The sequence below is a fragment of the Rhinolophus ferrumequinum genome, chromosome 17, assembly GCF_004115265.2.
Source record: "Rhinolophus ferrumequinum isolate MPI-CBG mRhiFer1 chromosome 17, mRhiFer1_v1.p, whole genome shotgun sequence".
Classification (NCBI taxonomy): Eukaryota; Metazoa; Chordata; class Mammalia; order Chiroptera; family Rhinolophidae; genus Rhinolophus; species Rhinolophus ferrumequinum.
The window spans coordinates 7117212-7142229 of record NC_046300.1 but is presented as its reverse complement, the minus strand read 5'-3'; the positions used below and the strand labels follow the sequence as shown (position 1 = coordinate 7142229).

Below are 25018 nucleotides of genomic sequence, written 5' to 3'. Positions count from 1 at the left end.
CTGACAGGCCAACCTGTGACCCTCTGAATCCCTCTTTCTGGGAAGCTGGCTGGAGACCTCCTCCCTACTGACCCCAAACCCCTTGCCTGAGTCCAGCGATCCACTCGGTAAGTTGCTGCAGGGTGCCCACAGTGGGTGAAGGAGATTCCAGGAGCAGCGTCTGTGCCTGCTGGAGTATCCCCTCCAGGGCCTGCAGTTGTCCGCCTCGGCCCCTAGCACTCCAGCCAGGCATCCCCTGGCATAGGGCGGCCACCTCTTGGGCCATAGCTTCCAGCTGCAGCTGGAGTAGAGCCAGGCGTTGGTCCCAAGAGGTAAAACAGGTAGGGCAGGACGTGCAGTGTGGGAAGCCACCTCTGGAGCCACGGGCACATGCCTGGCACCTCTGCCCTGAGATGCCCTCTCTGCAGAGGCAGGCACCTGTGTATGGGTCACAGCTGGGCGACATGGAGCCCTGTGGGTCGCAGGCACAGGCTGTGGGGGAGAGACAGGGTCAGAGCAGGAAGAAGGGAGCACTTGCCCTTGCCTAAGCCACTGCTCAGATCTGCCATGGGCCCTGGCATGTACCCTGGCCAGAGAGGCCACACTGCACGGCAGCCTTTGGGCAGGAAAACAGCACAGGGATGCAGAGAGTCTACAGCCCAGTCAGGGGTCAACTAGGGCCAAGGACTGACAGGTGGGGTCAGGAAAGAGCCACAAATGAGTCCTCTGCAGGCATACTCCACCTGGTTTTGCCAACACTGTTTCCCTACAGTTGTTTTCACAAGTCTTTCTTGAAGTTTTGGAGCAAACAGTGATCAGCATGCTGTAATCTCCCTCAGGAAAACCCCACGCTCCCCTGCTGCTCCACACCCAGTGGCGCCTTCACGGCAGCCTCGCCCATGGTGGTGGTTCACGTGCATGCCCCCTCACCTCTGCACTCCTGCTCCGGGTCACCCCAGTACCCATCCTGACACCTGGAGCATGTGCGGCCCCCAAATCCTGCCCGGCAGGGACACTGACCCGTGACCTGAGAGAAAGCATGCAGACCCGTCAGCAGGAACAAAAAGACTCCTCTGGGAGACGGAGAAGATACGCCAGAGCACACCGTCTTTCCCTCTGCGCCCTGCTCCGGCTCCTGGCACACCCACACCTGCACTTGGCTGCTTCCTGCTTCCTCTCGCCTGACCCCCTTGACCAGCCCCACCTCCCCACTTTGCCAGCCTTGCCTCCCATAGACCCTCTGGGTTCTCAACTTCTGACCTGCTGCGCTTTGCTCCTCTCGAACACCCCAGTCTCCATAACTCACTCCCATGCCTCCTTCACCCCAACTCTCACCCTCTCCTCACCAAGGAAGCAAGAACACTTCATGCCTCATCTCATTCAGTGGCCCACCACTCTCCTGGAAACATTCGCTTCCCATGGCCATCCCTCTCTCCTGTACCAGCTCTCCATCCTAACCCTCTGCCTGTGTCTCCTCAGCCTCCTTCCCAGCACCCCCCCAACCCCCACCGCCATGCCCATTCCACACTCACACCGGCAGCCCCCTGGGCGCAAGGCACTGCCGTGGAAGCCAGGCCTGCAGTGGGCACAGCCATGGCCATGGCTGTGGTGTAGACAGCGCTGGCAGTGCCCGCTGTGGGGGTCGCAGGCAGCAGGATCACGGGGATCAGCCATGACCTACACACAGGGGTTCACCTATACTCTAACGCATGGGTTAGGGCACATGCAGGCTCCTGTCTGCTCTCCCCAGGCCCCGCCGCTAGCTCAGTTAATGTCACACAAGAACAGAGATTCACAGAGCTGTTTGCAGCCACACATACACCAGTGCTGGTGGTCACCTGAATACTCACACCAGCCATGAGTTACACCCTGTCATAGGCACACACCCATCCACTCACACCTGGACACCGCCACGTGCTATGTGCAACATGAGCTCACTCACCGGGTGACACACCGGCTGCAAAGCGTGTTGGGCATGGCAGCTGCAGGGCTCGCAGCCCCGGGACCCCCCCAGGTTCCAGAAGCGGGGGGCACAGCGGCTACAGTCCCGCCCCAGTGTGTGGGGGCGGCAGGGGCACTGCCCGCTGACCTGGTTGCAGAAGCAGGCTTCAGCTCTAGATGGGCACCTCGCAGGAACAGTGCCGCGGGGGTCACAGCTGCAGCCTAGGAATAGGAAGGGCTTGGCAGCAACAGAGGAAAGAGAACCTACCCACCCACCTGGGATGTCTCCACCCACCCCACCCCACACACTCACGCCGGCAGCCCCCTGGGCGCAAGGCACTGCCGTGGAAGCCAGGCCTGCAGTGGGCACAGCCAGGGCCATGGCTGTGGTGTAGACAGCGCTGGCAGTGCCCACTGTGGGGGTCACAGGCAGCAGGATCACGGGGATCAATATTGTTGTTGCACTGGCAGGGCCGGCATGGACTCCTTCTGGGGTCTCCTCCTGGCCAAGGGCGCCCAAAGTAGCCGGAGGAACAGCGGTCACAGCGGGGGCCTGGAGAGGATTGGGGTATGTGTAGATTGTCTCAGATGTCTTTCTGGAACTCTGGGGATAATGGGTCCCTGAAACCCCGCCAGAAAGTCTAAGGTCTAGCCAGGAGGGCAGAGGACACAATAGCTACGTTATGGCCCATCTTCCTGGCTTCCAAATTCCAAGCCTGTAATTCCTCACATTTGATCCTCTCTCCCCCAAATGGGAACCCCTTGAGGAGAGGTACCCAACCTGCAGCTCAACATACAGATGGCACTGGCAAAGATTCGCCTCGTGGACCTGACTGGATTATAAACAAGAGAGCAGGTCCGTGGGTTTGCCTCTGCCAACCATGCCTCACCTGCATAGCCAGGTGCACAGAGGCACAGGACACGTCCACTTGCACTGTCCACATGGCAGGAAGTCCCGTGATAGAAGCCAGAGCCAGGGTGACCAGGACAGAGGCAGGGCCGGCATTGCTCGCCTGAGCCCAGGGTGGGGTCTCCATAGTAGCCGTCCAAGCACCTGGGGGCAGTAGCATGTGGAATGGAGCCTGGCCCTCTCATTCTAATTCCCACCCAACCCTTCCAGTGGCAGTGCTCACCTCTCACAGTGCCAGCCTGTTGTGGCTCCATGGCAGGCCTGGCAGATGCCTGTAAGTGGGTGGCACAACTCAGCATGCCCATTACAGGCACAGGGCTGGCAGTGTGGGAAACCCCATCGGCCAGGGAGGCAGCGATCACAGCGGCGACCAGCAAGGCCTGCCCGGCATGTGCACTGTCCACTCATAGGGTTACAGATGGCACTGATGGCACCCTTGGAGTGGCAGTGGCACTCTGTGGGGAATGATAGGGTGATCAAGCCATGCAGAGAAAGGATATGGCTGGTCCCAGCCCCCATACCCACACCCACTGACCCTGAAGGCTCACCACTGCAGCCAGTGGGACCGAAGCCATATGTTCCAGGCATGCAGTGGTCACAGGTACGACCAATGATGTTAGGACGGCAGGGGCACTTCCCACCCAGCAGGGCACACTCAGTGCTCAGTGAGCCCTGGGGGTGGCACTCACAGGCTAGCAGGAAAAAGGGCAAGATCAGACAAGCCTCATGGTGCCTCCTGTAACCCCTATCCTGCAGCCCCCTCAAGCCAGGGGCACACACTCACGGAGGCCACCCCCGTGGAGCAGAGCCGAGATGCTGCAGACGAGGCGGGCACAGGCCTCAGCCATGGTGCTAGAGAGACCCGTCCTCGCTGCATCCAGGCAGCCCGCTTTGTGGAGCTCCTGCAATCGCCCTGCGGCCCCGGGGTCCACGGATCTCAGCCCAGGCAACTCCTTCACCCGTGGCAGGAGCACAATCTGGTAGGAGGGTGGAGGGTGGCAGGCAGGGGGGCAATGAGCCAACCCCACTCACGAACACCTATGACCCTTCTTGTATAGGCCCTCACAACCTCTCCCAGCCCTTTTCTTATTTCTCTTTGGAGTCTGTTTCTCCTTCCTCTCCAATGCCCCCAATCTAGTTCAGGCCACGCCACTTGTCCATTGCAGCAGCCTCCTCCTAACAATCTATTCTCCCCATGTCTCTTCCCTGCTCAAGTCCCTTCCACAGTTCCCCACTGCCCCAGGATAAAGGCTAAGCCCCTCTCCTAGCCCACAGCGTCCTGTAAGGTCCCTGTCTACTCTCACCTCCTCTCCGGCATGTGCTTTTCTCATCTGGATTCTCCTCCCACTTGCCTCAGTCCTCTTGGTACCACTCCAGACCCCTGAGAGCCCCGTCGCCCAGCCTGTAATGGCCTGCTACGATTTGTTCTCCCCAAATGGGGGGTCTCACCGAATCCAGAAGGATGGTGCTCGCCTCAGGCCTGTGCACGGCTTTGGTCCGCCACAGCCGCAGGGTCATGGAGTAGCGTGTTCCCGGTTCAAAGCAGAAAGGTCTGGATAGAACCACAGCTCTGCAGGGAGTAGGGGAGAGGAGGAAGGGTGGGGTAAGAAGGTCATAATCATGTGGTCCCAGGGTGCCCCATTTCCGTTGTGCAATTATTGGATCCAACATTTCACCATATGGGCAAATAGAAAATGACCAGTTTCTTAAATCCTGCTCCATTTTAAATTAAGTCCCTGTTTCAATTGTTCTTTGATGTGATGATACCATGTTTCCCCAAGAATAAGACCTAGCCGGACCATCAGCTGTAATGTGTCTTTTGGAGCAAAAATTAATATAAGACCTGGTCTTTTTTTTTTTCTTTTTTCCCCTTCTTCCACCTCCCCCCCTCCAAACTCTGGTTCAAGCAATTGTTTCTCAGTCTAGTTGTGTAGGACACAGCTCCCTGGTCCATGCTGGTATTGTGAGCCTTGTGCTCCCACCCCACCTGAGGCAGTCAGTCGCCCATCGTCAGCGATCAGGCAGGTTACCGGCCACTAACACTGGCCATCGGCCGCTCCTGGCAGCACAGAGCAGCCCACGGCAGCACACAGCAGCCCCGCTCCAGGGAGAGCAATTGTTGCTGTAGAGGGTGCAGCTCACTGGCTCTCGTGGGATTCGAACCGGCGACCTTGGCCTTAGGAGCACAGCGCTCCTACCACCTGAGCCACCCAGCTGGCCCCTTATTTTAATATAAGACCGGGTCTTACTTTACTGTAAGACCAGGTATAAGACCAGGTCTTACTTTACTATAAGACCAGGTATGATATAATAAATATAATATAATATAATATAATATAATATAATATAATATAATATAATACCAGGTCTTATATAAGATTTGCTCCAAAAGATGCATTAGAGCTGAAGGTCCAGCTAGGTCTTATTTTCAGGGAAACACAGTATTCCATACTGGGAATTTTCCATGTTGTTGTTTCCACTGGGTGTTGTTTCAAATGTATTGGCAACATAATAGGGTCTTGGTACTGGGAGTCACAGGGTCCTGCCTACCTGTGTGCATGGGTCAAGGCCGCCTGGAACAGCTGCTCTGAGGGCAGCAGATGGGCACAGCGAGCGCTGCTGGGCAGTGACTGGGCACGGACCCTGACTAATGCCTGCCAGTCTTCAGGTGCCTAGAGTCAGGGGTCAGCAGTCATAGAAATGCCCCTACCCACCAACCAGTACCACCCATCCACCTGCCTGGCACTCATGCCACTGACTTGGGTCTCATAGCGCAAGACAATGTCATACTCCAGGGCACGAGGCACTGTGGGAGCGAGCAGAGAGAGGCCAGCTCCATCAACCACACGTGCAAAGTCCAAGCCAGTCCACAGTGCAGAGCCAGCTCCTGGATGCAGGGGCACGGGCTCTTTTGGGTCCTGGATGTGAGACACAGAGTCCCAGACTCAGACCACTCCAGGACCGAGGACCCTCAACACTTAGGTTCCCTTCCCTCAAGACCCCCAGAGCTTGGGCCCAGTCCCTATTAAGACCCTAGAACCGGGGACCCTAGCCCACTCTGTAGACTCCTCACCTTGGGCAGCTTGTGGCTGTAACGGGCCCGTCTAGCAGGGTAGAGGGCACATCGAGGGTCACGCTGTCTCCAAAGTCGGGGCTGGAGCCAACCAGGGGAGGTCCCTGGGGCTTGTGTACAGTTGGGAGGAGCAGGCCAGGGGCCTCCCTGGGGGCAAGTGGGATATCAGTGTCCTCTGACATTCTGGCCCTGTCCTCTCCTACACTGTCTTGGGAATACAGGTTGTGCCCAAGACACCAAACCTCTGACCATGCTGACAGCCCCCACCTGGACTTCCTCATCTTCTAAGCCTGCCCAAACTCTTCTTCCAACTAGCTCTCTTTGGACACTCCCTCCTTCCCCTGAGCTCCAAGGGCTGAGCCTTGATTTCCTCCCACCCCTGACCCTCCTGGACACGTACAGGCAGCTGGGGGTCAGCTGGCTGGAGGCCCTGGCCAAGTTCCGCTTCAGCAGTAGCCTGGTCAAGGGCAGCACAGAAGTGCCCAGATTGGAGTTCATTGCAGCGGCGGCCATGGAGATGGGGGCGGCACAGACAGAGGCCCTCCCCTGCAGAACACCTGAGTGAGCATGGGGACAGGGAGAGGGCAGAATCAACACCCAGTTTTTGCCACTTGCCCCACCCCCAGGCCCTGCCTTGTACCTGTTGCTGTAGGCACCCCCAAAGTCACAGTCACAGGGCCGGCAGCCTAGAGAGTCACTGCTCAGACCCCAGAACTCGGGCTGTAAGAGAGCAGGGGGATGGAGGAAGGACAGGAAGAGGAGGATCAGGGGCCTGGGACTGCCTGTTGCAGGAAAGGGGCTGGGTACAGGGTTTGAATGCTCCTCTGCCTGAGGCGGAGGAGAGGGCAGAGGAGACCCTGGTGTAACGCCTGCATGGCTTCATGGACAGGAGATAAGCGGCAAGAAGAGAAGGACACTGCCAAGGTTAAAAGAAAAGTTAAACGAAGGATTTGTAATGTTTGAGGAACAGCAAGAAGGGGATGGAGCTGTTCCTTGGACTAAGTCTTCCTTCAAACACGTTGGCTGTGAAACACCTTTCAACCTAATATATAATACTGCTGGATCTTGTTTCATTGCTTTTCCTTCTGTTTCCAAAGCTCCCACCTGAGGGCATATGCTGGTTCAGCTAGCCAAGGTGCCACTGACCTGGTGACCAGGTCAGGAAGTGGCACCACCTCATGTGCCAGGCCCACTTTACAGTCACACTGATTATAGCCTTATACCTGTCAGCTTCTAGAAGCTCAGCACCCAAGATCAAGGTCAAATCAGAAGGTCGGTCAAGGCTCACCAGACAACGGCTGCAGTCCCGTCCAGAGACAAAGCGTTTGCAATGACAGGCACCGCTGGAGGGATCACAGGCCTGAGTGCCAGGGACCCGGCCCTGGGGGTTACACCTGCAGGCTAAGGCATAAGGCTCTCAGGGTGCTCATGGGACTGCTGCAGGGGGGGGGGCGCATGTGTTATCAGGGCAGTGACTGGGGGCAGAGCAAGGAGGACATAGGGGTGGGGGGTCCACTCTCAGGGTCACTCACGCTGGCAGCCCTCTGACTGGGTAACGCTCAGACCATAGTGATTGGGCCGGCAGGAGTCACAGCGCTGGCCCCAGACGTTTACTTTGCAGCGACACTGCCCAGAGAGGAGGCCACGGGTCTCATCTGTGTGTGTATCACATAAACCACCTTCCAGGGTACCCATAGGGTCACAGTCACAGGCTGGATCAGGGGTCAGAGTGAGGACAGTTAGGTCAGAGGTCACCGTGGAGTGGAAGGATCGGCGGGGTCAGGGTTGGGATCTGAGGGCTCACGTTTGCAGGAGTGAGGGGAACGGGGATCTTCCCACGGATCTCGGTGGAAGAAGAGCTGGCAGAGCTCACAGTGGCGCCCAGCTGTGTTATGCTGACATGCGTCACACACGCCTCCACTCACGTTGCCAGATGCCAGATAAAGGGCCATGTCAAAGTGACAACTGCGGGCATGCCCATGGCACTCACATTCTGGGGAAGAACAAGGAAGGTGGATGTGGAGTGGGCTGACCCACAGCACGTATGGCCTGACAGAGTAGGGCACCTACCCCGGCAGGCGTGGGAGTGCCCAGGCTCTGCTGCGTGCCATGGGTGGTCCTGGTACAGGTCTTGGCAGAGCTCACAGTGGGTACCAGCTGTGTGGTGGCGGCAGACACAAAGGCCATGCACCTGGCAGGAAGGAGGACACAACAAGTCTGCCCCAGTTCCCCAGTTTGCCCACCCCACCAGCCACAGGGTGCCCCTCCCGTGGGGCTCACCATGCCTTCCACATTGGCTGGTGCCCCAGGTACGGGCCTGCACTCAGAGGCATGGCCATGGCACAGGCAGCTGCCTTGGGCCACGAGCTCATAGAGGGCGTAGTAGTAGAAGGGGTGTCCCGTGAGGCCCCCCGGGGGCCTGTCACCCAGTGTGTGCAGCTTGGAAAAGTTCACACGGAGATTAGTCACACGGAGGAACTCTGGAGACAGATTGTGGGACCTCATGTGCATTGGTCGCCATTCCTCTATGGCTGGGATAGAGGGGAAGGAATCGGGGATGGGAGGTCCCTCCCCTCTGCCCCCTGCGTCATTGCAGCCACCTCCTCCCGCCCCCTGCTATAGGACTCCCACTGACCCCTGGACAGAACATTTTAGTATGACCACAGCCTACTGGTGATAATTCCGCCTCTGTGCTGCTCCGGCCCTGATGTCACTCCTGAGCTGCGACCTACACATCCCACTACTTCCCGGACACCCCGTTCTGGCCTCTAGATATTTGAAACCTGCTTCCCCAGTGCTGTAAAGGATTCCACTCCCCAGCTCATCATCCAAACTAGAAATCAGCTCATCATCCAAACCACATAAGGTATTAGCTTGTTTGCTTATTTGTCAACTGTCTCATTTTTATGTCAGCTCCAAGAAGACAGGAACCTTGTCTATCTGTTCCCCAGTGAGCAGTGCTCAGGTGGCTGGCACACAGTGGGGCTCGATGGGCACTCGTGAAATGTACACATGGATAGAGAGATGGGTCCACGGCTCCTCTTTCTGCTTCACACCTAAGTCAGTTACCAGGCCAAGTCTATTTCCTGTATTTCTCCTTTGTCAGATCTCCCCTTTCTCCTGATGAAAGGAACAAGCGCCAGTTGCTTGGAGACCTAGTGTGGGAGCTCAGGGTGAGCAGTTGGTAATCACCAGTTAAGGAGGGTGGAGAACATAGAGAAAAAGCTAGTTTGGGGTCTGTCCTCGTGCTATGGACATTCATCATCCTGGCCTGGCTCGGGGCTGCCTTGTCGGATTATGTTGAGTCTCTCGACCTTGAACAAAGACTTTGGCTTTACAAGAGGTCACACCCAGAGACACCTCGGCGCCACCTAGAGGCAGCTGCCGGGATGCAGGGCACTAACTAAGGCCAGGATGATCCATCAAGTGGGAGGGCCAACAGATAGGGGGACCAAGTCTCCGCGCAGTGATGGAGGCTCACAAAGGGGAGAATTGAGGTACAGTGATAGGAGCAGAGATATGGGGGGCAGTGTTGGGGGCTAGCATGGAGAGCAGTGATGGGGACCACAATAGGGCCTCACAAAGGAGTTCAGTGATGGGGCAGAGATGGCAACTGCTATTCATGACAGTCCCTATGCACTGGGCACAGCTATGGGGAACAATGATGGGACACAAATGGGGGCCATACCAGGGACCACAATAGAGGACCACGATGGGGCAGAGCTGGGGGACTGAGCTGGCCTGCCTAACACCCTGCCCCACCGGTACACACACCCAGGCAGGACTTCACCTCCCCGCAGCATCTGACTCTCCTGACACGCAGGGAGTACTGGATTGGCTGTGGGGACGATTACCCTGAATCTTGGGGTTGTTCGGGTTCTCCACCAGAATGGCTGGGTCCAGGGCTTTGAAAACTACCTGAGAGGAAGAAGCAAGCCTGAGCCTCTGGCTTCACCCCACGGCCCAACCCCCCCTTCCGCTGGGCCTAACCTCGCCCTCAGTGGAAGGCTCCACGTCCGAGTAACGCTGGTCACAGACGAGGTCATGAACACTGTGGCCAGGGGCAGGAGGGATCCCTGGAAAGAGGCCTGAGCAGTTGTGGGCAAAGTATCGGTACACGTGCCACGAGTGGCCATGGTCCACTGAGCGCTCAAGGAGCAAAGCTGCTGGGCGGAATGTCTGGGGACAGGAGAGGGTCCTTGGGTCACCAGGGGCAAGCATCACTGGTGGCCATCAGGCTAGGAGGGACAGAGCAAACCTTTATGCTGGGGCACTGGGTCACCTTGAAAGTCATGATGAGATGGGTGAAGTAGAAGGCACCCTCTAGGTCTAGCTGGATGGTAACGTTCTCAACACCTGTAAGCACAAGGCCTGGTCAGTGACCAGGCCCTGACCTCAGACCCCACATATAAGCACAACACCCTCACCGCTCTCTGCTTGCCACCAGGTCTTGTTGCCATCGGGACCACTCCGGGAGATCACATTCTCAATGCCATGGCCTCCCCTTCCCCGAGAGTCACAAAAGAAGCACTTCTCAGAGTCCTGGGGGAGTGCCCAAGGAGATAGATCAGGCAGGAGGTACATGGTCAGGACCCCACTCCGAAACTTCACAGCACAGACCTCTCCCTCTAGCCCCCAGCAATGACCTGAAATCCCACAGGGCAGAACCTCCCAGGAAAACTAAGATACCATGTCCAGAGCCCTCAGCCTCCTCCCCACCTGTAGGTGACTGACAATGCAGTAGGGCTCAGGGCCTTGGAGTCCACAGGTCGATGAGGTTCGAAGGCTCTGGCCACGGCCAACAATCAGGTTGCCGGTGGGTGGGTAGCAGATGCTGCTTGAGCAGCCGGAAGGGGGAAGCAGGTCTGGCACCTCCTGGGTAATTGTTCTGGGAGCCTGGACTGGGAGGAGCAGGGCCTGAGTTAAGATCCGAGGGGGACCCCCCACCCCACCCCACAGGGAGCCCTGGAAATTTCTCCTTCTCCTCTGGGCCGCTCTCAGGGAGAGCCAGTCTCTCACCCATTGGTAGTGGCAGCAGCAGCAGGACCGAAAGGAAGGGGCCTAACCCAGCTGGGGATCCTGGGCGATGGGAGCTGGAATCAGGCCTGAGAGAGAGGAGGCAGTGGGCCCCACGCTGGGCTGCCCTTGCAGAGCTGTGTGGCCCTCAGGTCATTCCCCATACTTACATGGTTGACGAAAGCCGAGATAAGGTGCATGCAGGTTGTGGGGCCACCATGCAGCTGGGAGCAAGGGAAACCAATGGAGGCTGAACCCAGGGGAAAGATTAGTAACAGCCACCAGATAAAGGTGGGGAGGGCCACCAAGAAACGAGCAGAAGCAGAGCTTCTTTGCAGGTCCACCATCCAACGCAGCTGGGGCTAGTGGGGCCAGGGTTCAGACTAACCCACAGACACAGAAAAGATCTGATTCTCATTCAAATGAGGTTCCCACCCCCAGCACTGAAAGGCTGTGTGTCTCCAGGAGCCTCTGGGGAATGTATCCCCCTCCCTGCCAGCCCCAGCCACTGCTTTTCAGGCTGGGCAGCCAGCAAAGGACTGGCAGATGGGCAGGGACTAGTTTTGTTCAGGGCTTAAAGCCCAGCCCCCTCTCAAAAGCAGGAAGAGCTGATAAAGTCTGAAACATACAGGTCCGTGGGGAGGCATGAGGCTGGACCTGGGAACAGATAGAGCACATGGAACCCAGGCAGAGCGCACTGATGATGGAGGCAGTCTGGACACTCACCTGGCTCAGATACCACAGTACCCCACCCATCCAAGGAGAAAATCCCTTGGTCAAAGACTCTGTGGCCCAGAGCTCTGGCCCCTGACTCAAACCCAAACCCCCTGCGGCAAACTGGAAAAGTTGAGGTTAGTCACTCTCCTGGAAGGAGCAGAGGGGAGAGGCAGAGGCACGTCAGCCATCTGAGGGCTGGCCCTGGCCCTGGCCCTGACAAGCCCAGGCAAACCCTCAGGGTTTCAGTCAGAGCAGGCTGGAAGACAAGGCCAGGCTGTCTGCACGGCCTCTGGGGAGCAGTACAAAACCCCCTTTCCTGGCCTAACAACTTTTGGGGTGCAAGGTTCCCTGCACAGCCACTTATTGTCCTCCTGCATGGGGCCTATCTGGATAACAAACCAGGGCAGCCCCAAGGGGACGTGTCCCATCTGAGTGGCTCTGTCCCTGTACTCCGGGGCTGCCTCTCACATCCCCAGAGGGGCCGGGAAGCTGCCCCTTCACACCATCCCATCACTCACACCGATGACCTGCTCCCAGCTACCAGGACCCTCTCTGGCAGCCCTCTTGCTGGGGCTACTGCTCCTCTATGCTCAAGCTGGCTTCCTGCAGCCACACACACACACACACAAAAGACCATGGAAGGTGGGCAGGGAGACTGGAAGGTGGAAAGGTATAAAACGTGATAGATGGAACAGTGGACATACAACTTGAAGAGTAACAAGTCACAGTGCCTTGCGCCATAACACCCCTCCCGCCCGTCCACCCTACCCCACGTCCTCCAGTCTTTGAAAGGAGGCTGGTGGCTGCCAGGGCCGTAGAGAGGCACCCCGTCCTCGGAGTTGTGGAGTCCACGGGCATTGCACACTGTGCCATTGACAACACACACAGTTGGGCTCAGTTTCCCCACACATTACTATGTGAAGGAATCACTGAGTATGGCAGCAGCGGCTGGAGCTGGATGACAGGGGACAGGTTCACACGGAGGATCCGCTGAGCTCGCTGCCGCACCTCATCATCCGAGGACCACCTGTCCACCTTGATGGCCCGGAAATTCAGCAGCTTTGCTGTTCCAGGCCCTAGCCATGCCTTAGGGGTTCGGGGCCCAAGCCGTGTTCTCTTCCGGGGAGGAAGATCCTTTTCCTCCTCAGTCCTTTTCCTTTTCTGCCCCCCAATTCCAGGGGAGCTTTTGTGGCCCCACCTTGCAGTCCGGCCCTGAACAGACCCTTTTGGCCTGCCCCGGCCCCTGTGCTGGGTCCGAGCCTCCTTGGCCTTGGCCTGCACTGCCCTGGCTTTGGCCCGCACTGCCTTGGCCTTGGCCCTGGCCTGCATTGCCTTGGCTTTGGCCTTGATCCGCTCTGCCTTGGCCTTGGCTCTGGCCCGTGCGGCCTTGGCTTTTGCCCGGGCCTTGGCAGCTTTGGCCTGTGTTTGAGCCACCTTGGCCTGGGCTGCTTTGGTGCCCAGAGCAGAGACACCTTTTATCCGTGGGCCACTGAGGGACCTAGTGGCTTTGTAGGTCTTGCTCTGAGGCCCAGTACTTTGTCGGCCTCTGGGTCCAGCCCTGGGGCCTCTGCGAATCAGACACTTGGGGCCCTTGCTTGTGGCTTTTCTGGGAGCTTTGGGCTGAGGACCCCCTGGGCCCTTCCTTGGACCTTTCCGCAGCTTCAAGGGAGAGTCCGCAAGTGAGAGCTGCAGTGACTGTGTCTTGTGCTTGGCATCCAAGCAGGGCATGGAAGTCTTGAGTGGAACCAGGGCCTCAAGGACAACAGAGAGCCTCATGGCAGGGTAGACACCTGGATACAGGTGGGCGGGGAAGCCCACTGCCGCACCCCGGGCACGGCTGGCACTTGACTGCTTCAAGGAGCTCAGTAGCAGGTTGGTGGTGGTATGCTTGGCGAGGGCTGGTGTGGACGTTTTGGCCAGCCTGCCAGACAGTGCCATGGGGAGCAGTGTGGTCCGACCTGCAGGCAGCCGCACGGCAGTTCGGGGAGCACTGGCTGGAGGTGATGTGGTGGCTGGGGTGGGGGCACGAGCTTGCAGCTTCGTCTGGCTTGGGGGACTGGCTGTGCATGAACTATAGCCGTAGACATCACCACTGCGCAGGATGGTAGGCTGGAAGCCATCATCCCGCAGGCCCTGCAGGAAGGCCACAAGCTGGGCCTCTGTGGCACTGAGATCCTGGCTCATGGGGTTAAAGACAAGCAGCGCCTCCTCCAGGGCCTTCTTCCCTGCCGTGGAGATCCGTGACCAAGAGTGTACAGCTTTCTCCTCCACATGGTGCACCACCACGCTCATGGCATTAGGCACTGCAGATCTGCCTGGGTATCTGCAAACCAGCACTCGGCACCTCCAAGGCAAGAGGAAAAGAGTCAGTAAGAAAGGCATCAAGATAGGCAGTAGGTAGATGGGTCAATCAGGGCTTGCACTCTCCATGATAACATCCACTGACGCAGAGGGGCCTGGCCAAAGCAAGCCATTCCTTGAAGTAAAATGCTGTTCTCCTGACCTACCATGGTGGCGGGGTGGGGGATGGGGAGAGAGGACCCATGTGGGTCAGAGGCAGGGCCTTCAGGATACATTCCACAAGCTTATCAGAGCCATGCAACCTGCTGCTGGGTCCCTGGAAAGACTTGGGGTTGGCCAGCCCATTTTAATTCAATTCTGTATCATCTAAGACCAGAAATCTAGTATTAGAATCAACCCTGTGAACACAGGTGAATGTCTGTCCTCAAGGAACACAGTATGGAAAGCAAGTCAGAGACATCGTTAAGGCTCTTGGGAGTACACAATGGCCAGTTCAGCTTGCCAATGAATCAGGAAAGGATTCCTGGGAGAGGCAACACCTAGCTGGGACATGAGTAAATGGGAAAGGACCAGATGGAAATAAAAAAGGGGAACAGCTTATTCAATGACTCCAAAGTGAGAAAGAGTAAGGCACCCTTGGTGTAACCAGAGTCTGTGGTCAGGGCTGGGAGAATCTAGCTGGAAAAACAGGTGAAAGCAGGGCAACACGAGCCTTGAATACCCCTTGAATGCTGCCCAAAGGGTCCAGACTTACACCCAATGTCCATACCCCTTCTTTATTCCTCCAGCTGCTCCTGTTCAAGTGCTCAGGGATGAATCTCCCTGCCCACCAGAAGTTCTGCTTTCAGAGTTCCCAGACAGGCCACGTGGAGGTCCAATTCCTAGCACTGGAGTCATGGAGACCAACCAGACTCTCCTTCAACAGAAACTAAAGGTGATGAGCAGCAGGTACTAATGACACAGCTCTAGGCAATTAGGCAACCTGGGTGCAAGGCAGCCAGACCAAGAGCCCAAAGTCTAACCCAGGGATCCAAAGGCTCCAAGCAGGACGGTTAATAAGGTGGACAGCAGAGATGTGAGCTGTCTGAACTAGGGCTTGAAGCGCTGCAGACCTCGGTACAGCCTAGATGGAGCTGTCTGGGAACACCCAAGTTGGCCCACGCTTCTCTGAAGAAGCTGTAGGCTGTCAATCATGACTAATACCTAAAGCCCAACCCAGTACTGAGGGCCCCCAGAGGGAGCTCCCCATCTGCAAGGGAGCATTAAAAGATCAGCTGGGATCAGGCAAGTCCCTGGGGCCAGAAAGCGTTCTGTGCAGCTTCTTCCTACCGCCCTAATGGAGCAGAAAAAGTTTTTACAATCCCCTGGAGGACGTGCCCTGGGGCTCTTTGTTTGGAAACATTCTCGGATCCTCAGGTGTCTCGGGCACTTCCCCTCTCCAGAGGCCATTCCCCAAACACAATCCTCGCATGTGGCTTTAGTTCTTTTATTTTTTCAAGGGAGTGTAGTTCCCAGGGCTGTGAACTGTAGTACAGGGAGGGGTTCAGATGCCAGGCAAAGATATTAGGGGTGAACTGGGTGCTCTTCCTCCCAGGATGGTTTGGACTCTTGGGAGGGGTCTTTGGACTTTCCAAGAAGCTCCGGAAAAAGAGACTGCAGCCCGGCCCCCGAATTCCCTTCATACGTGCCCTAGGGGAAGTTGATGAAAGATGGGGGACCGGAGAGGCCCCATCCAAGCGGACGCCGGGAGGAGGTAGATCAGAGCCCTCGGTCTAGGAGTCCGCGTCCCTGGGGCCCGAGCCGCGAGTAGAAGCTGGGGTCTCAGAAGCAACAAGATACGCGGGGCGGCGGGGCGAGCCCGACGGGTCGTGCAGCCCCAGGGTGGGGTCGCTGGGCACGGGGTGGGGGTGGGGGTGGGGTGGGGGGTCTCGGCTGGGCCGGCGAAGAGCCGGCCGCCAGGCCCATCCGCCCTGACGCCTCGCGGACAGCCCCTCCACGGCGCGGCTAGGCCCACGGCCCCGACCTACCGGCGCCGCCGCGGGGACCCAGGACGCGCCTCTGCGCCGCCTCCGCTGCTCCAACATGGCCGCCCGCTGCGCACCGGAAGTGCGCTGTGCTTCCGCTTCCGGGACCTGGCACGCCCTGGTGACCTTTGACCCCGAGACCCCGTTTCCCCCAAAGTCTGGGGGCGGGACAGGTGGGTACCAGGGAGGGCTTCCTGGAGGAGGTAGCCGCGGGGACCGTTCTAAATCCCTCCGGGCCTGTGCTGGACTCTGATGAGTAGAGGTACTCTCTGAGGCACCCCCAGGCAGGACTGCATTGGAGCCTAGCTGGGACTGGATTAGGAGCCCGACTGGCACCTCTTTGAGGGATCTGGTAGTGCAGCAACATCTGGGAGGGACTGGAAGCAAGATCCAAGCCACCCTCCACCCTCTAGGCCTCCAGCATCCACTGACAAGGCCTGCCTCTGTTCCAGGCGCCTGACCAGAGGGTAAAAGAGGAGTGCCTCCTACCTGGGAGTGTAGCAGGGGAGCCTCTTTGTTTAGCAGCAGGGGTACCTCCTCTAAGGGCAGTAGGCCCTCCTCTCTTCCTGTGAATGGAGCCCCCCGGAAGTGGCATGGAAGGCTGGTGTACACACATGTGCTGCACAAGCCCAAAGCTGGGCATGTCCAATCTGAGAGTCCCAGCGTACCAGTGTGGGCCTGAGGGAACTTGCACAGGAACCTGTGCATGGGTGTGATGGGAGGACCCTGGCCAGCTTAAGCCCCTTCAAGGACAGGAAGCCCTCCCTCCAGTCTTAACTCTGCCCAGAATCTCTGTTCTTTTGCCTAGGAGACTGGGACCTCAGTCTTTCCACCTATACCCTGGGGCCAGCATAGGGTTGGTGGTTACAGTTTCCACTGTCCAAGAAGCATCACGTGAAAGGACACAGGTCAACATTAACCCTAGGAGTCTGAGAGGTTAGAAAGGTCTCCACTGCTCTGATCAAAGGACTCTCTTGGTCAAGGCCCCCCAAATCCAGGTTGGGAGGCAGCATGGGAGCCCTGGTTTCATGGATGACATGGTGGGGTCATTTGCACTTGAGTCAGAGCCTGAGCTAGGAGGCAGAAATACTGCCACAACTCTGTGACTCTTGACAAATGGTGCCAAATTTGGTAGCTAGGGGCAGGTGGAAGCCTATGGACAGTCACAAGAGGGTAGCTGGATGCTTCACTTGGGGCCTGGTTAATAGACCTCCTCCCTCCCCATCTCACTCCAGGGTCTTCAGCTTGTTCTACATTTCCCCGCCTATATGGAGGCGTCTGGGCACCCCTAAAGAGAAACACCCACCCTACCCTAGGCCTCCCCTGGTGCCCCTGAGCTTCCCAGGGCCTCAGCACGATGGTGGGGTCCTCAGTGCCTTGAAGTGTAGCCAAGGTGTTTAACAGGAAATGTAAACTCTCCTGTCCCTCTGGGGTCAGTGCTTCTAGCCTTCATCCTGGCAGAGAGAAGGGAAGCGTGGGGGTCCCAAGGGCCAGAGTCTTAGGGGGTGCAACCAGGAAGTGCCACCTTAGCACTCCCACTCCCTGTCTCTGTTTCATCCATGGTTGAGGATTAGCTCTTCACTCTCAGGACCAATCCAGCCTCATCTTCTGCCCCAGTTGTCTTCCACAGCTTCTCCAAAGCCAGCAGTGTTGGCCTCCTGTGTATAGGTGGGGTCAGGGCTGTGTAAACAGAAGCCACTTAGCCACTTTCATGAAGAGGCAGAGCCCAGCCTTCAAGGATGGCATGGACCTAGGTGTGTTCTAGAAAGGGGACCCCTCTCTGGTGATGTTCAGCCCAGAGGTCAGCATAAAGTGGAGGACTGGGAAGGGAAGCTCCATCCCCGGGCTGTGTCCCTTTCAGACATTAGAACCAGGTGTGGTGATAGAGGTTAAGAGGTAAGGGTCATGAGCTACCAAGTTTCCTGAGTGGAGGCTGATCCTTCTGCCTTTTAGTGTCTGGCATGGCCCAGATGGAACTCTCTGGAAACATTCATCAGAGCAAAGTCTCCTTGACCTAGACTTTGATGGATGCTGACCCTATAGGCATACTGGGATCAGATGGGATGAGGTTGGGAGAGACCACAGGGTCTTCCCAAGATCCAGCCCTTGCTCTCCACTCGGCATCTTTTATAGCCCTGGGGGATGGACCCTAGACCCATATCCATCTGAGAAGAGAGATCTGGTGGAGATCTAGATGTGAGTGAGGCCAGTGGCCTGGGAGGGACCACCCCAGGAGGGTGTCCGTGTGCCAAGGAGAAAAGCCAGGGCCAGATCTTGAGGAGCCACATCCTGGGAAGGCCTCTTACAGGAAGCAGGGCCTGTAAGAGACAGAGAGGCAGGACAGCAGCAGGAGGAAGCCAAAGTCACAAGGGGTGAAACTTTGAAGATGCCAGCAACATTTCAGTTGAGACGAAGACCACAGGGAACTCCTAGTTTTAGCTATATGGTGTGCCATGGTGATTTTGGCAAGAAGAATTTTGGGGAGCAGTGGCAGCAGACATTAGCTGGCAAATATCAAGGCAGTGGAAACTGTGAAAGCAGATGGCTTCAAGAGTTTGACTGGAGGGAAAAGGAGACTGGAGGGACTTGGGGTGCTGGGAAGTATCTAAGGATAAGAAGCTTTTAAGTGCTTAATTGCTGGAAAGGAGAGGGAAAGGGGCCTAGGAAAGGGAATAGTGGAAAATGTGAGAAGGTCTGCAAGGCAGTGTGAACACTCCGAGGAGGAAGGTACCAGTGCCCTAAGTGAGGAGTAAGTCTGGGGCAGAGTGAAGTGAAAGGATGGAAACCCTCTAGCCATGATCTATAACTGGCCTTGGCACCACCATTTCTATGTAGGCCCTCCAACTCCAACTGCCAGCCCCTAAAAGGGGATGAAGACTTTCTGGTCACAGTCAAGGCTCTGCCCACACTCTGGGCAGGCCAGAGGTCAGGTGGGCTAGGCCCCCAATTAATGCCCCCAAGCAGGTGTCAACCCAGGACTGATGGAGATCTGAGGATGGGACCTCAGCAATCTTTGCTCTGGGAGAGAACAATAATATGAGGCCCATGTTCTACACTGGCTCCCAGAGTCCCCAGCAGGATTTGGTCCCAGCTGCCCACAGTGGTAACCTGCTTGGTGACACCCCCTTGGTTGGTTGCTTCCCCTGTCTCCTTGCCACTCCTCTGCTGATGCTTCCTGGCTTCATCTCCCACATTAACCAGATGCACTGGCATCTTTATCTCCAGGTGTTCTTCTAGGAAAAGTGAGACAGACTTTGTCCATGAAACAGGGGCAAGATAGTAGCAAGCACAACCACAGGACCTCTTCTCTTAGGTGACCACTGACTTGTATGAATGAGCCGCTGGCTCGCAGACTTAGCCAGTACTCTGAGTGTTCAGAAGATGGGCCAGGGTCTGGGTGTGAGGTGGGTAGTCCTCTGTCACACCAACTTGCTCTGGCCTGACCCCAGAGTTGGCTAGAGGCAAGCCCAGGACATGAAGATGGACAGTCATCACAAAGTGACTTGAGCCCCCAGAATAGCCCAGGCTTCAAGCCTTACAGAACGTGAGGCCAGAGTGCCCTGCCTGGCCTTGGACTCTTCAAGCTCATCCCCTGCTCAGAACTACTCTACCCCCAGGACGCCCCCCACTCAGGCCTATGGAAGGGCCTGTCAAGTACTGACGCCGGCACTGTCTGCTCCTCCAGCGTCTGCTAGCTTCAATGTACACCATAGACCTATATTCCGTGCCCTGCTCTGTGCCTGGGGAAGAGCGACCCAGAGGCTGCCCCCACCAGAGAGGCCCAGGCCACGCCCCAAGTAGCCTCCCGGGGCACCGCCACGAAGCCTGTCGTTAGGCTCACCAGAGCTCAGTCTTAGTGGGCGGGCGCTGGTCCCTTAAGCCGCCACGTTCTGCTGGCCGGAACCCCCGCCGATGCTCCCAGGCTGGGTCCCGCTCACAACGGAGAACGGCCCCCCACCATATACGTATGTGCTGCTCACTGCTGCCTCATTTCTCCCCCCGCCCGAGTTCGGACCCTCAATTCTGGGAAGGCCCGGTGTCCACATGTCCGTTTGTCTGTTCGCCCATTTGCGTGTGACTATGGGTCGGCGCGCCCTGCTCCAGCCACGGCAGGTGCAGGGTTAAGGCGGGGGGTGGGGGTGAGGTTTTCCCGAGTCGGGAGGGGGGACGAGGGGCGGACCCCGTGCAGCCCCGCCCAGCGCAAGAGCCGAGCCAGAGCCCCGCGGGAGCCCGGCCTCAGCCCCAGCCAGAGCCCACACCAGCGGAGCCAGAACCGCGGACCCCGCGCCCCAGCAGCGCCGGAGCCCCCGCCGGTGAGTCCCGCGGGAGCTGCGCTCAGGGGAAGTTTGGGGCGCGGGGTGTAGAACCCTAAGCGCGCTCGTCCGGACCCGCCCCCCTGCCGTCCCGAGAGCTGGAAGTTTGGTGCCGGGAGGCCCTCATTCCAGGGGTCCCAGGAGTGTGGCTCCCTCTGGAAAGGATAGGCTGGGGAACTTTGGGATTTGCTGTGAGGGGACCCAGAAGTCTCTAGCTGCCCATTCCTGCTGGAAACCCCCTGGACTCTGAGACTCTGGGCTTATGGGATCCCCCAATCCTCCTCCTCCCCCAATCTGGACACCAAAGAGGCTGGCCTTTGGGGAACTGACGTGGGCAAACCCCTGAGGGTAGACCTCAATTGGGAAGGTGGGACCCTGGCGTCCAGCTTTCCCCCTCCCAGTCCCAAATGCCCTGATATTGGCATTTTGGTGGTGAGAATGGATGAACTCTATGGCTCCCAAAGGGGTTGTAAGTCTGATCCCAGCAGTGGGTGGGAGACCCTGATGGCTGCCCGGGGCACACAGGAAGCCAGTTATGAGGAAGGTACAGTAGGACTCCGTTCTTGCAGAGCACCAAGGTGAGGATTGTTGAGGGGAAAGGAAGGGGGCTAGGATGGAGACTCCTGTCCTCATTACCTTATCTCCCACCTAGACCTAGATATGACCAGGGAGCTCTTAGGTGAGGGAAGGGGCTGGGAGGAGAATCCCACATGCCTTAGAGGAAGGGGGCAAGTTGCCTCGGTATCTGGGAGTCTGCCCTCCTTCTCCCTCCAGGGAGGCCTCCACAGTGGTTTGCTAACCAGCTGGGGTGGGTCCTCCTCCTGCTTTTCCTACCAGTGATTCAGGGCCAGCCCTGCCCTTAGCTACAGGCTGCTCATTTGTACCCTGAGGGCTGGCCAATGGCCCGACCCTTTATTTCCCTCTCTCTTCCAGGTGAAAGCAAGGTCCCTGGATTGGTCAGATGCCCCCTGTAGCCCTGGTAGAGTCAAGATGAGGCTTTCATCAGTGAGGCCTGCAGCCTGAGCAGATAGCATGAACTGCTGCTATTGGAGGTGAACACCATGGCTACAGGAGGTAGCCGGGCCTTTGCTTGGCAGGTGTTCCCACCCATGCCCACCTGCCGGGTTTATGGCACCGTGGCATATCAGGATGGGCACTTGCTAGTGTTGGGGGGCTGTGGCCGGGCTGGAATGCCCTTGGACACTGCCGAGACACTGGACATGGCCTCACATACATGGCTGGCACTGGCGCCCCTGCCCACTGCCCGGGCTGGCGCTGCTGCCGTGGTGTTGGACAAGCAAGTGTTAGTGGTGGGTGGTGTGGATGAGGGCCAGAGTCCAGTAGCTGCTGTGGAGGCCTTCCTGCCTGAGGAGGGCCGCTGGGAGCGTCGGGCCACCCTCCCGCAGGCGGCCATGGGAATTGCGACTGTGGAGAGAGGTGAGTGGCATCCCAAGAAAGGTCCCTCAGGTGCCCCAACACCCGCATTCTTTTCTGATTTCATCCCTTACTCGCAGAGATTGAATAACAGCTGTAAATTCTGCCTGGGTGCCTTGGACATGGCTTTGCCTCCTGTACCCGCCCCTACTTACCTCCGAGTTAGGCTAACAGCAGCCTTAACTGCCTTTTCTAGCTGTGGGAGGACAGGTAGTGTTCAGGTTGGCCCCCAGCATGATGCCAGATCCCAGCCCCTTCCCTGCCCCATCGACTTCTCTGAAGACAGGAGGGGTGGTCCAATGACTCCCATGGTTATAAATAATCTGGGGGAGGGGGAAGGGAGCAGGACCTTGGCTCAGAACCAGGCAAGTGCTTAGATTGTCCCCCTACACACACAGACACACACACACACACACACACACACACACACACACACACCAGGGAGCCTGAGATGGACAAAGGCCAACCTGGCTTGGGGACAGTTGCCATGGAAACCCCCAGCTGATTGGCCTATCTCCCCAAGGTCCTCAGACATGCCTCCAGTTGACCCTGAGGGCATAACAGGGCAAGAACCTACTCTAGTGAAAAGGTAGGGTGCAGAGGTGCTGGCAGAGCTCCTGGGCAGAAGGCTTATGGCCAGCACCCCCATCCTGTAGGCCCAAGCCCTTTTACCAGCTACCCCCTCACTGATCCCCAGGGCCCCTCCCCAGTCTGAGCTCCATGCTGAGCAGATCCCCATATGCCCTCCACTACTGCCTTAAACCATTTTCTACCCTCCTTCCCCCAAGGGTGCCCCCACCTTGTGGCCTCCAGGTCTGACCAGGTCTGGTTCTGCTTGGATGCCAGACTTGGTTGCCATAGCGTCTCCAGGGAGACGGAGACAGATTATAATTAGATCTGCTGCCTCTTGCTCTTCACTTGGAGGGGCCCTGGCCAAAGCAGAAATCCTAGCTCTCCTAGCCCTCACGCCTGGCAGGTCCCCAGCCACCCCGAGGCCTGACAGGGCAGCTGTCAGTGTGGGGTACCCTAGCCAAGCCATGGTACAGTCTGAACTATTCTTTTCTATGCAGATGGAATGGTGTATGCTCTTGGGGGAATGGGCCCAGACACGGCACCCCAGGCCCAGGTTCGGGTATATGAGCCCCGCCGGGACTGCTGGCTTTCACTACCCTCCATGCCTACACCCTGCTATGGGGCGTCCACCTTCCTGCATGGGAACAAGATTTATGTCCTGGGTAAGGGCCTGGGGGATGTGGGAAAGGGGCTTGAAGTCCAGAAACACCTATCCCTGTAGTTAGCTGGGATTAGGCTTAGTCCAGGATGGAGGGACGAGAGAAGCTTTGTTGGGGTGAGCCAGGCTTGCTTGTAGGCTCCGACCTGTGGGGGCCCTGCTGCAGTTGGAATACCAAACCCCAGTGCCTGAGGATCTGAGGGGTGGGCCATCCCTTCTTTGGTGTGCACACAGCTGGGTATAGGCGGCTGGGGTGGGCAGTGGTGAAGGCTCAGCAACCTGGTAGAGGAGGAGCCTGCCAGGCCCCCAGGGCTCCCTCCCAGGTGCCCCAATTCCATTGGCAGGGGGCCGCCAGGGCAAGCTTCCAGTGACTGCTTTTGAGGCCTTTGATCTGGAGGCCCGTACCTGGACCCGGCACCCAAGCCTGCCTAGCCGCCGGGCCTTTGCTGGCTGCGCCATGGCCGAAGGCAGCGTCTTTAGTCTGGGTGGCCTGCAGCAGCCTGGGCCCCACAATTTCTACTCCCGCCCACACTTTGTCAACACTGTGGAGATGTTCGACCTGGAGCATGGTGAGCAGTGACTGGCCTGGGTTGTCTTCCCTCTCTCCATGGGATGGAGGGGCGCAGTGTGGGGGGGCCAGATCTGACCTCCCCTCTCTTGCAGGGTCCTGGACCAAGCTGCCCCGTGGCCTGCGTATGAGGGATAAGAGGGCTGACTTTGTGGTTGGCTCCCTTGGGGGTCACATCGTGGCCATTGGGGGCCTTGGTGAGTCTCTGGGGCTAGACATGGAGGGCAGCTCAAGACAGGAAGGAGTGGCCCCCAGCCTGAGCACCACCTCCTGCCCTTCTCTAGGCTCTCCAGGGTTCAGGGCTTTGTGAGCTTCCCTTTCCCAACTTGTGAAGCAGGCAGGGGGTGTGGTCTGCATGGCCCAGCCCTTGGGATATCCTCAGTGCCTGACTCAGGACTCTGTGCCAGCAGGGGCCTAGGAGACAGAAACAGAACAAATGACCATGGAATGAATGGACAAATAGGAATAAATGAACGAACAAATGAATGAATGAATGAATGAATGGTAAATGGGGGCAATGAGCAGTAAGGCACTGATAGCCCATCCTGGGGTGATGCCTGCTGGGCTATACTCTGGGCTCAGGGAGCAATAGAGCTGGAGCCCTGGAGCCTGTACCCTTTACAATCTCTGTCTCCTTCCTGCAGGAAACCAGCCGTGCCCTCTGGGCTCTGTGGAGGGCTTCAGCCTTGCACGGAGGCGCTGGGAGGCACTGCCTGTCATGCCCACAGCACGTTGCTCCTGTTCTAGTCTGCAGGCTGGACCTCGTCTGTTTGTGATTGGGGGTGTGGCCCAGGGTCCCAGCCAAGCTGTGGAGGCTCTGTGTCTGCGTGATGGAGTCTGAATGCCTGATGGGACCTTGTCCAGTGGAGCAGCTCAGTGCCAGACGCAGATGTCTGTCGCTCCTTGTGCTGCTAAGGAAGCGCACTGTGCTCTGTGGGAGAGGGAGGCACAGGCATGGGGATTTGAGACATTGCCTCGGGGAATGGTGGGGGGGTGTGTTTCGTCTTTAGCCTAGGACATACGTCTGCATACACCACCTTTACACCCACTCATTCATGGACCATGCCTAGCTCCACCCTTGCTCTGGAACCTATGGGCCCTGTGTCCTATAGGAAAGTGGGGGGAGGGGAGAGCTGGCCTCATGCCCTGCAGGGTCAGTGGCTACCTGGAGTTGACCAGGCCCACCCCAATGACTGTTCCTGAAAAATCCTAGCTGCCAGCCTGCCTTGAAGACCCCGTGGGCACCAGAGTTCAGAGAGTGCAGGGGACACAGAGGGAATGGAAGAGTGGATGCGGGAACCTCCAGAGGGCCAGAGTAATGTTGGCTTTGGACCCTTTACACTTCTGGCTGTGTCACCTTAGGCCAGTCATTTCACCTCTCTGTGCCTCAGCATCCTCATCTGTAAATGGGGATCTCTGAAACCTTCCTGCCCTACCTACCTCACAGGGCTGTTGTGAGGACCCAGGGAGTTTAGATATGGAAGTAAAAGTGCTGCTAAAATCTGGTGTAT

General features: G+C 57.7%; 3 protein-coding genes across 3 annotated transcripts; 1 reads left to right on the top strand and 2 right to left on the bottom strand.

The window, feature by feature from the left end:
* Positions 1-64: 64 nt before the first annotated feature.
* LOC117037112 (laminin subunit beta-2) lies at positions 65-12177 on the bottom strand. The gene is made up of 25 exons (XM_033132838.1): positions 10923-12177; positions 10623-10804; positions 10331-10445; positions 10186-10259; positions 9894-10082; positions 9758-9821; positions 8184-8383; positions 7974-8094; positions 7708-7896; positions 7436-7615; positions 7192-7304; positions 6544-6623; positions 6304-6460; positions 5904-6050; positions 5590-5748; positions 5381-5502; positions 4280-4400; positions 3615-3807; positions 3379-3522; positions 3054-3285; positions 2811-2974; positions 2234-2473; positions 1922-2142; positions 910-1006; positions 65-471 (listed from the first exon to the last, which is right to left on the bottom strand). The coding sequence occupies exons 1-25, from the start codon at positions 10924-10926 to the stop codon at positions 65-67; spliced, it is 3915 nt and encodes a 1304-aa protein (XP_032988729.1). The 5' UTR covers positions 10927-12177.
* A 122-nt stretch (positions 12178-12299) lies between these two features.
* CCDC71 (coiled-coil domain containing 71) lies at positions 12300-16116 on the bottom strand. Its single transcript, XM_033131738.1, has 2 exons — positions 15965-16116; positions 12300-13980 (listed from the first exon to the last, which is right to left on the bottom strand). Exon 2 carries the CDS (start codon positions 13926-13928, stop codon positions 12531-12533), a length of 1398 nt encoding a protein of 465 aa, XP_032987629.1. The 5' UTR covers positions 13929-13980; positions 15965-16116; the 3' UTR covers positions 12300-12530.
* A 1843-nt stretch (positions 16117-17959) lies between these two features.
* KLHDC8B (kelch domain containing 8B) lies at positions 17960-25007 on the top strand. The gene is made up of 6 exons (XM_033131741.1): positions 17960-20274; positions 21208-21711; positions 22779-22943; positions 23284-23508; positions 23603-23704; positions 24152-25007. The coding sequence occupies exons 2-6, from the start codon at positions 21336-21338 to the stop codon at positions 24346-24348; spliced, it is 1065 nt and encodes a 354-aa protein (XP_032987632.1). The 5' UTR covers positions 17960-20274; positions 21208-21335; the 3' UTR covers positions 24349-25007.
* Positions 25008-25018: the final 11 nt, after the last annotated feature.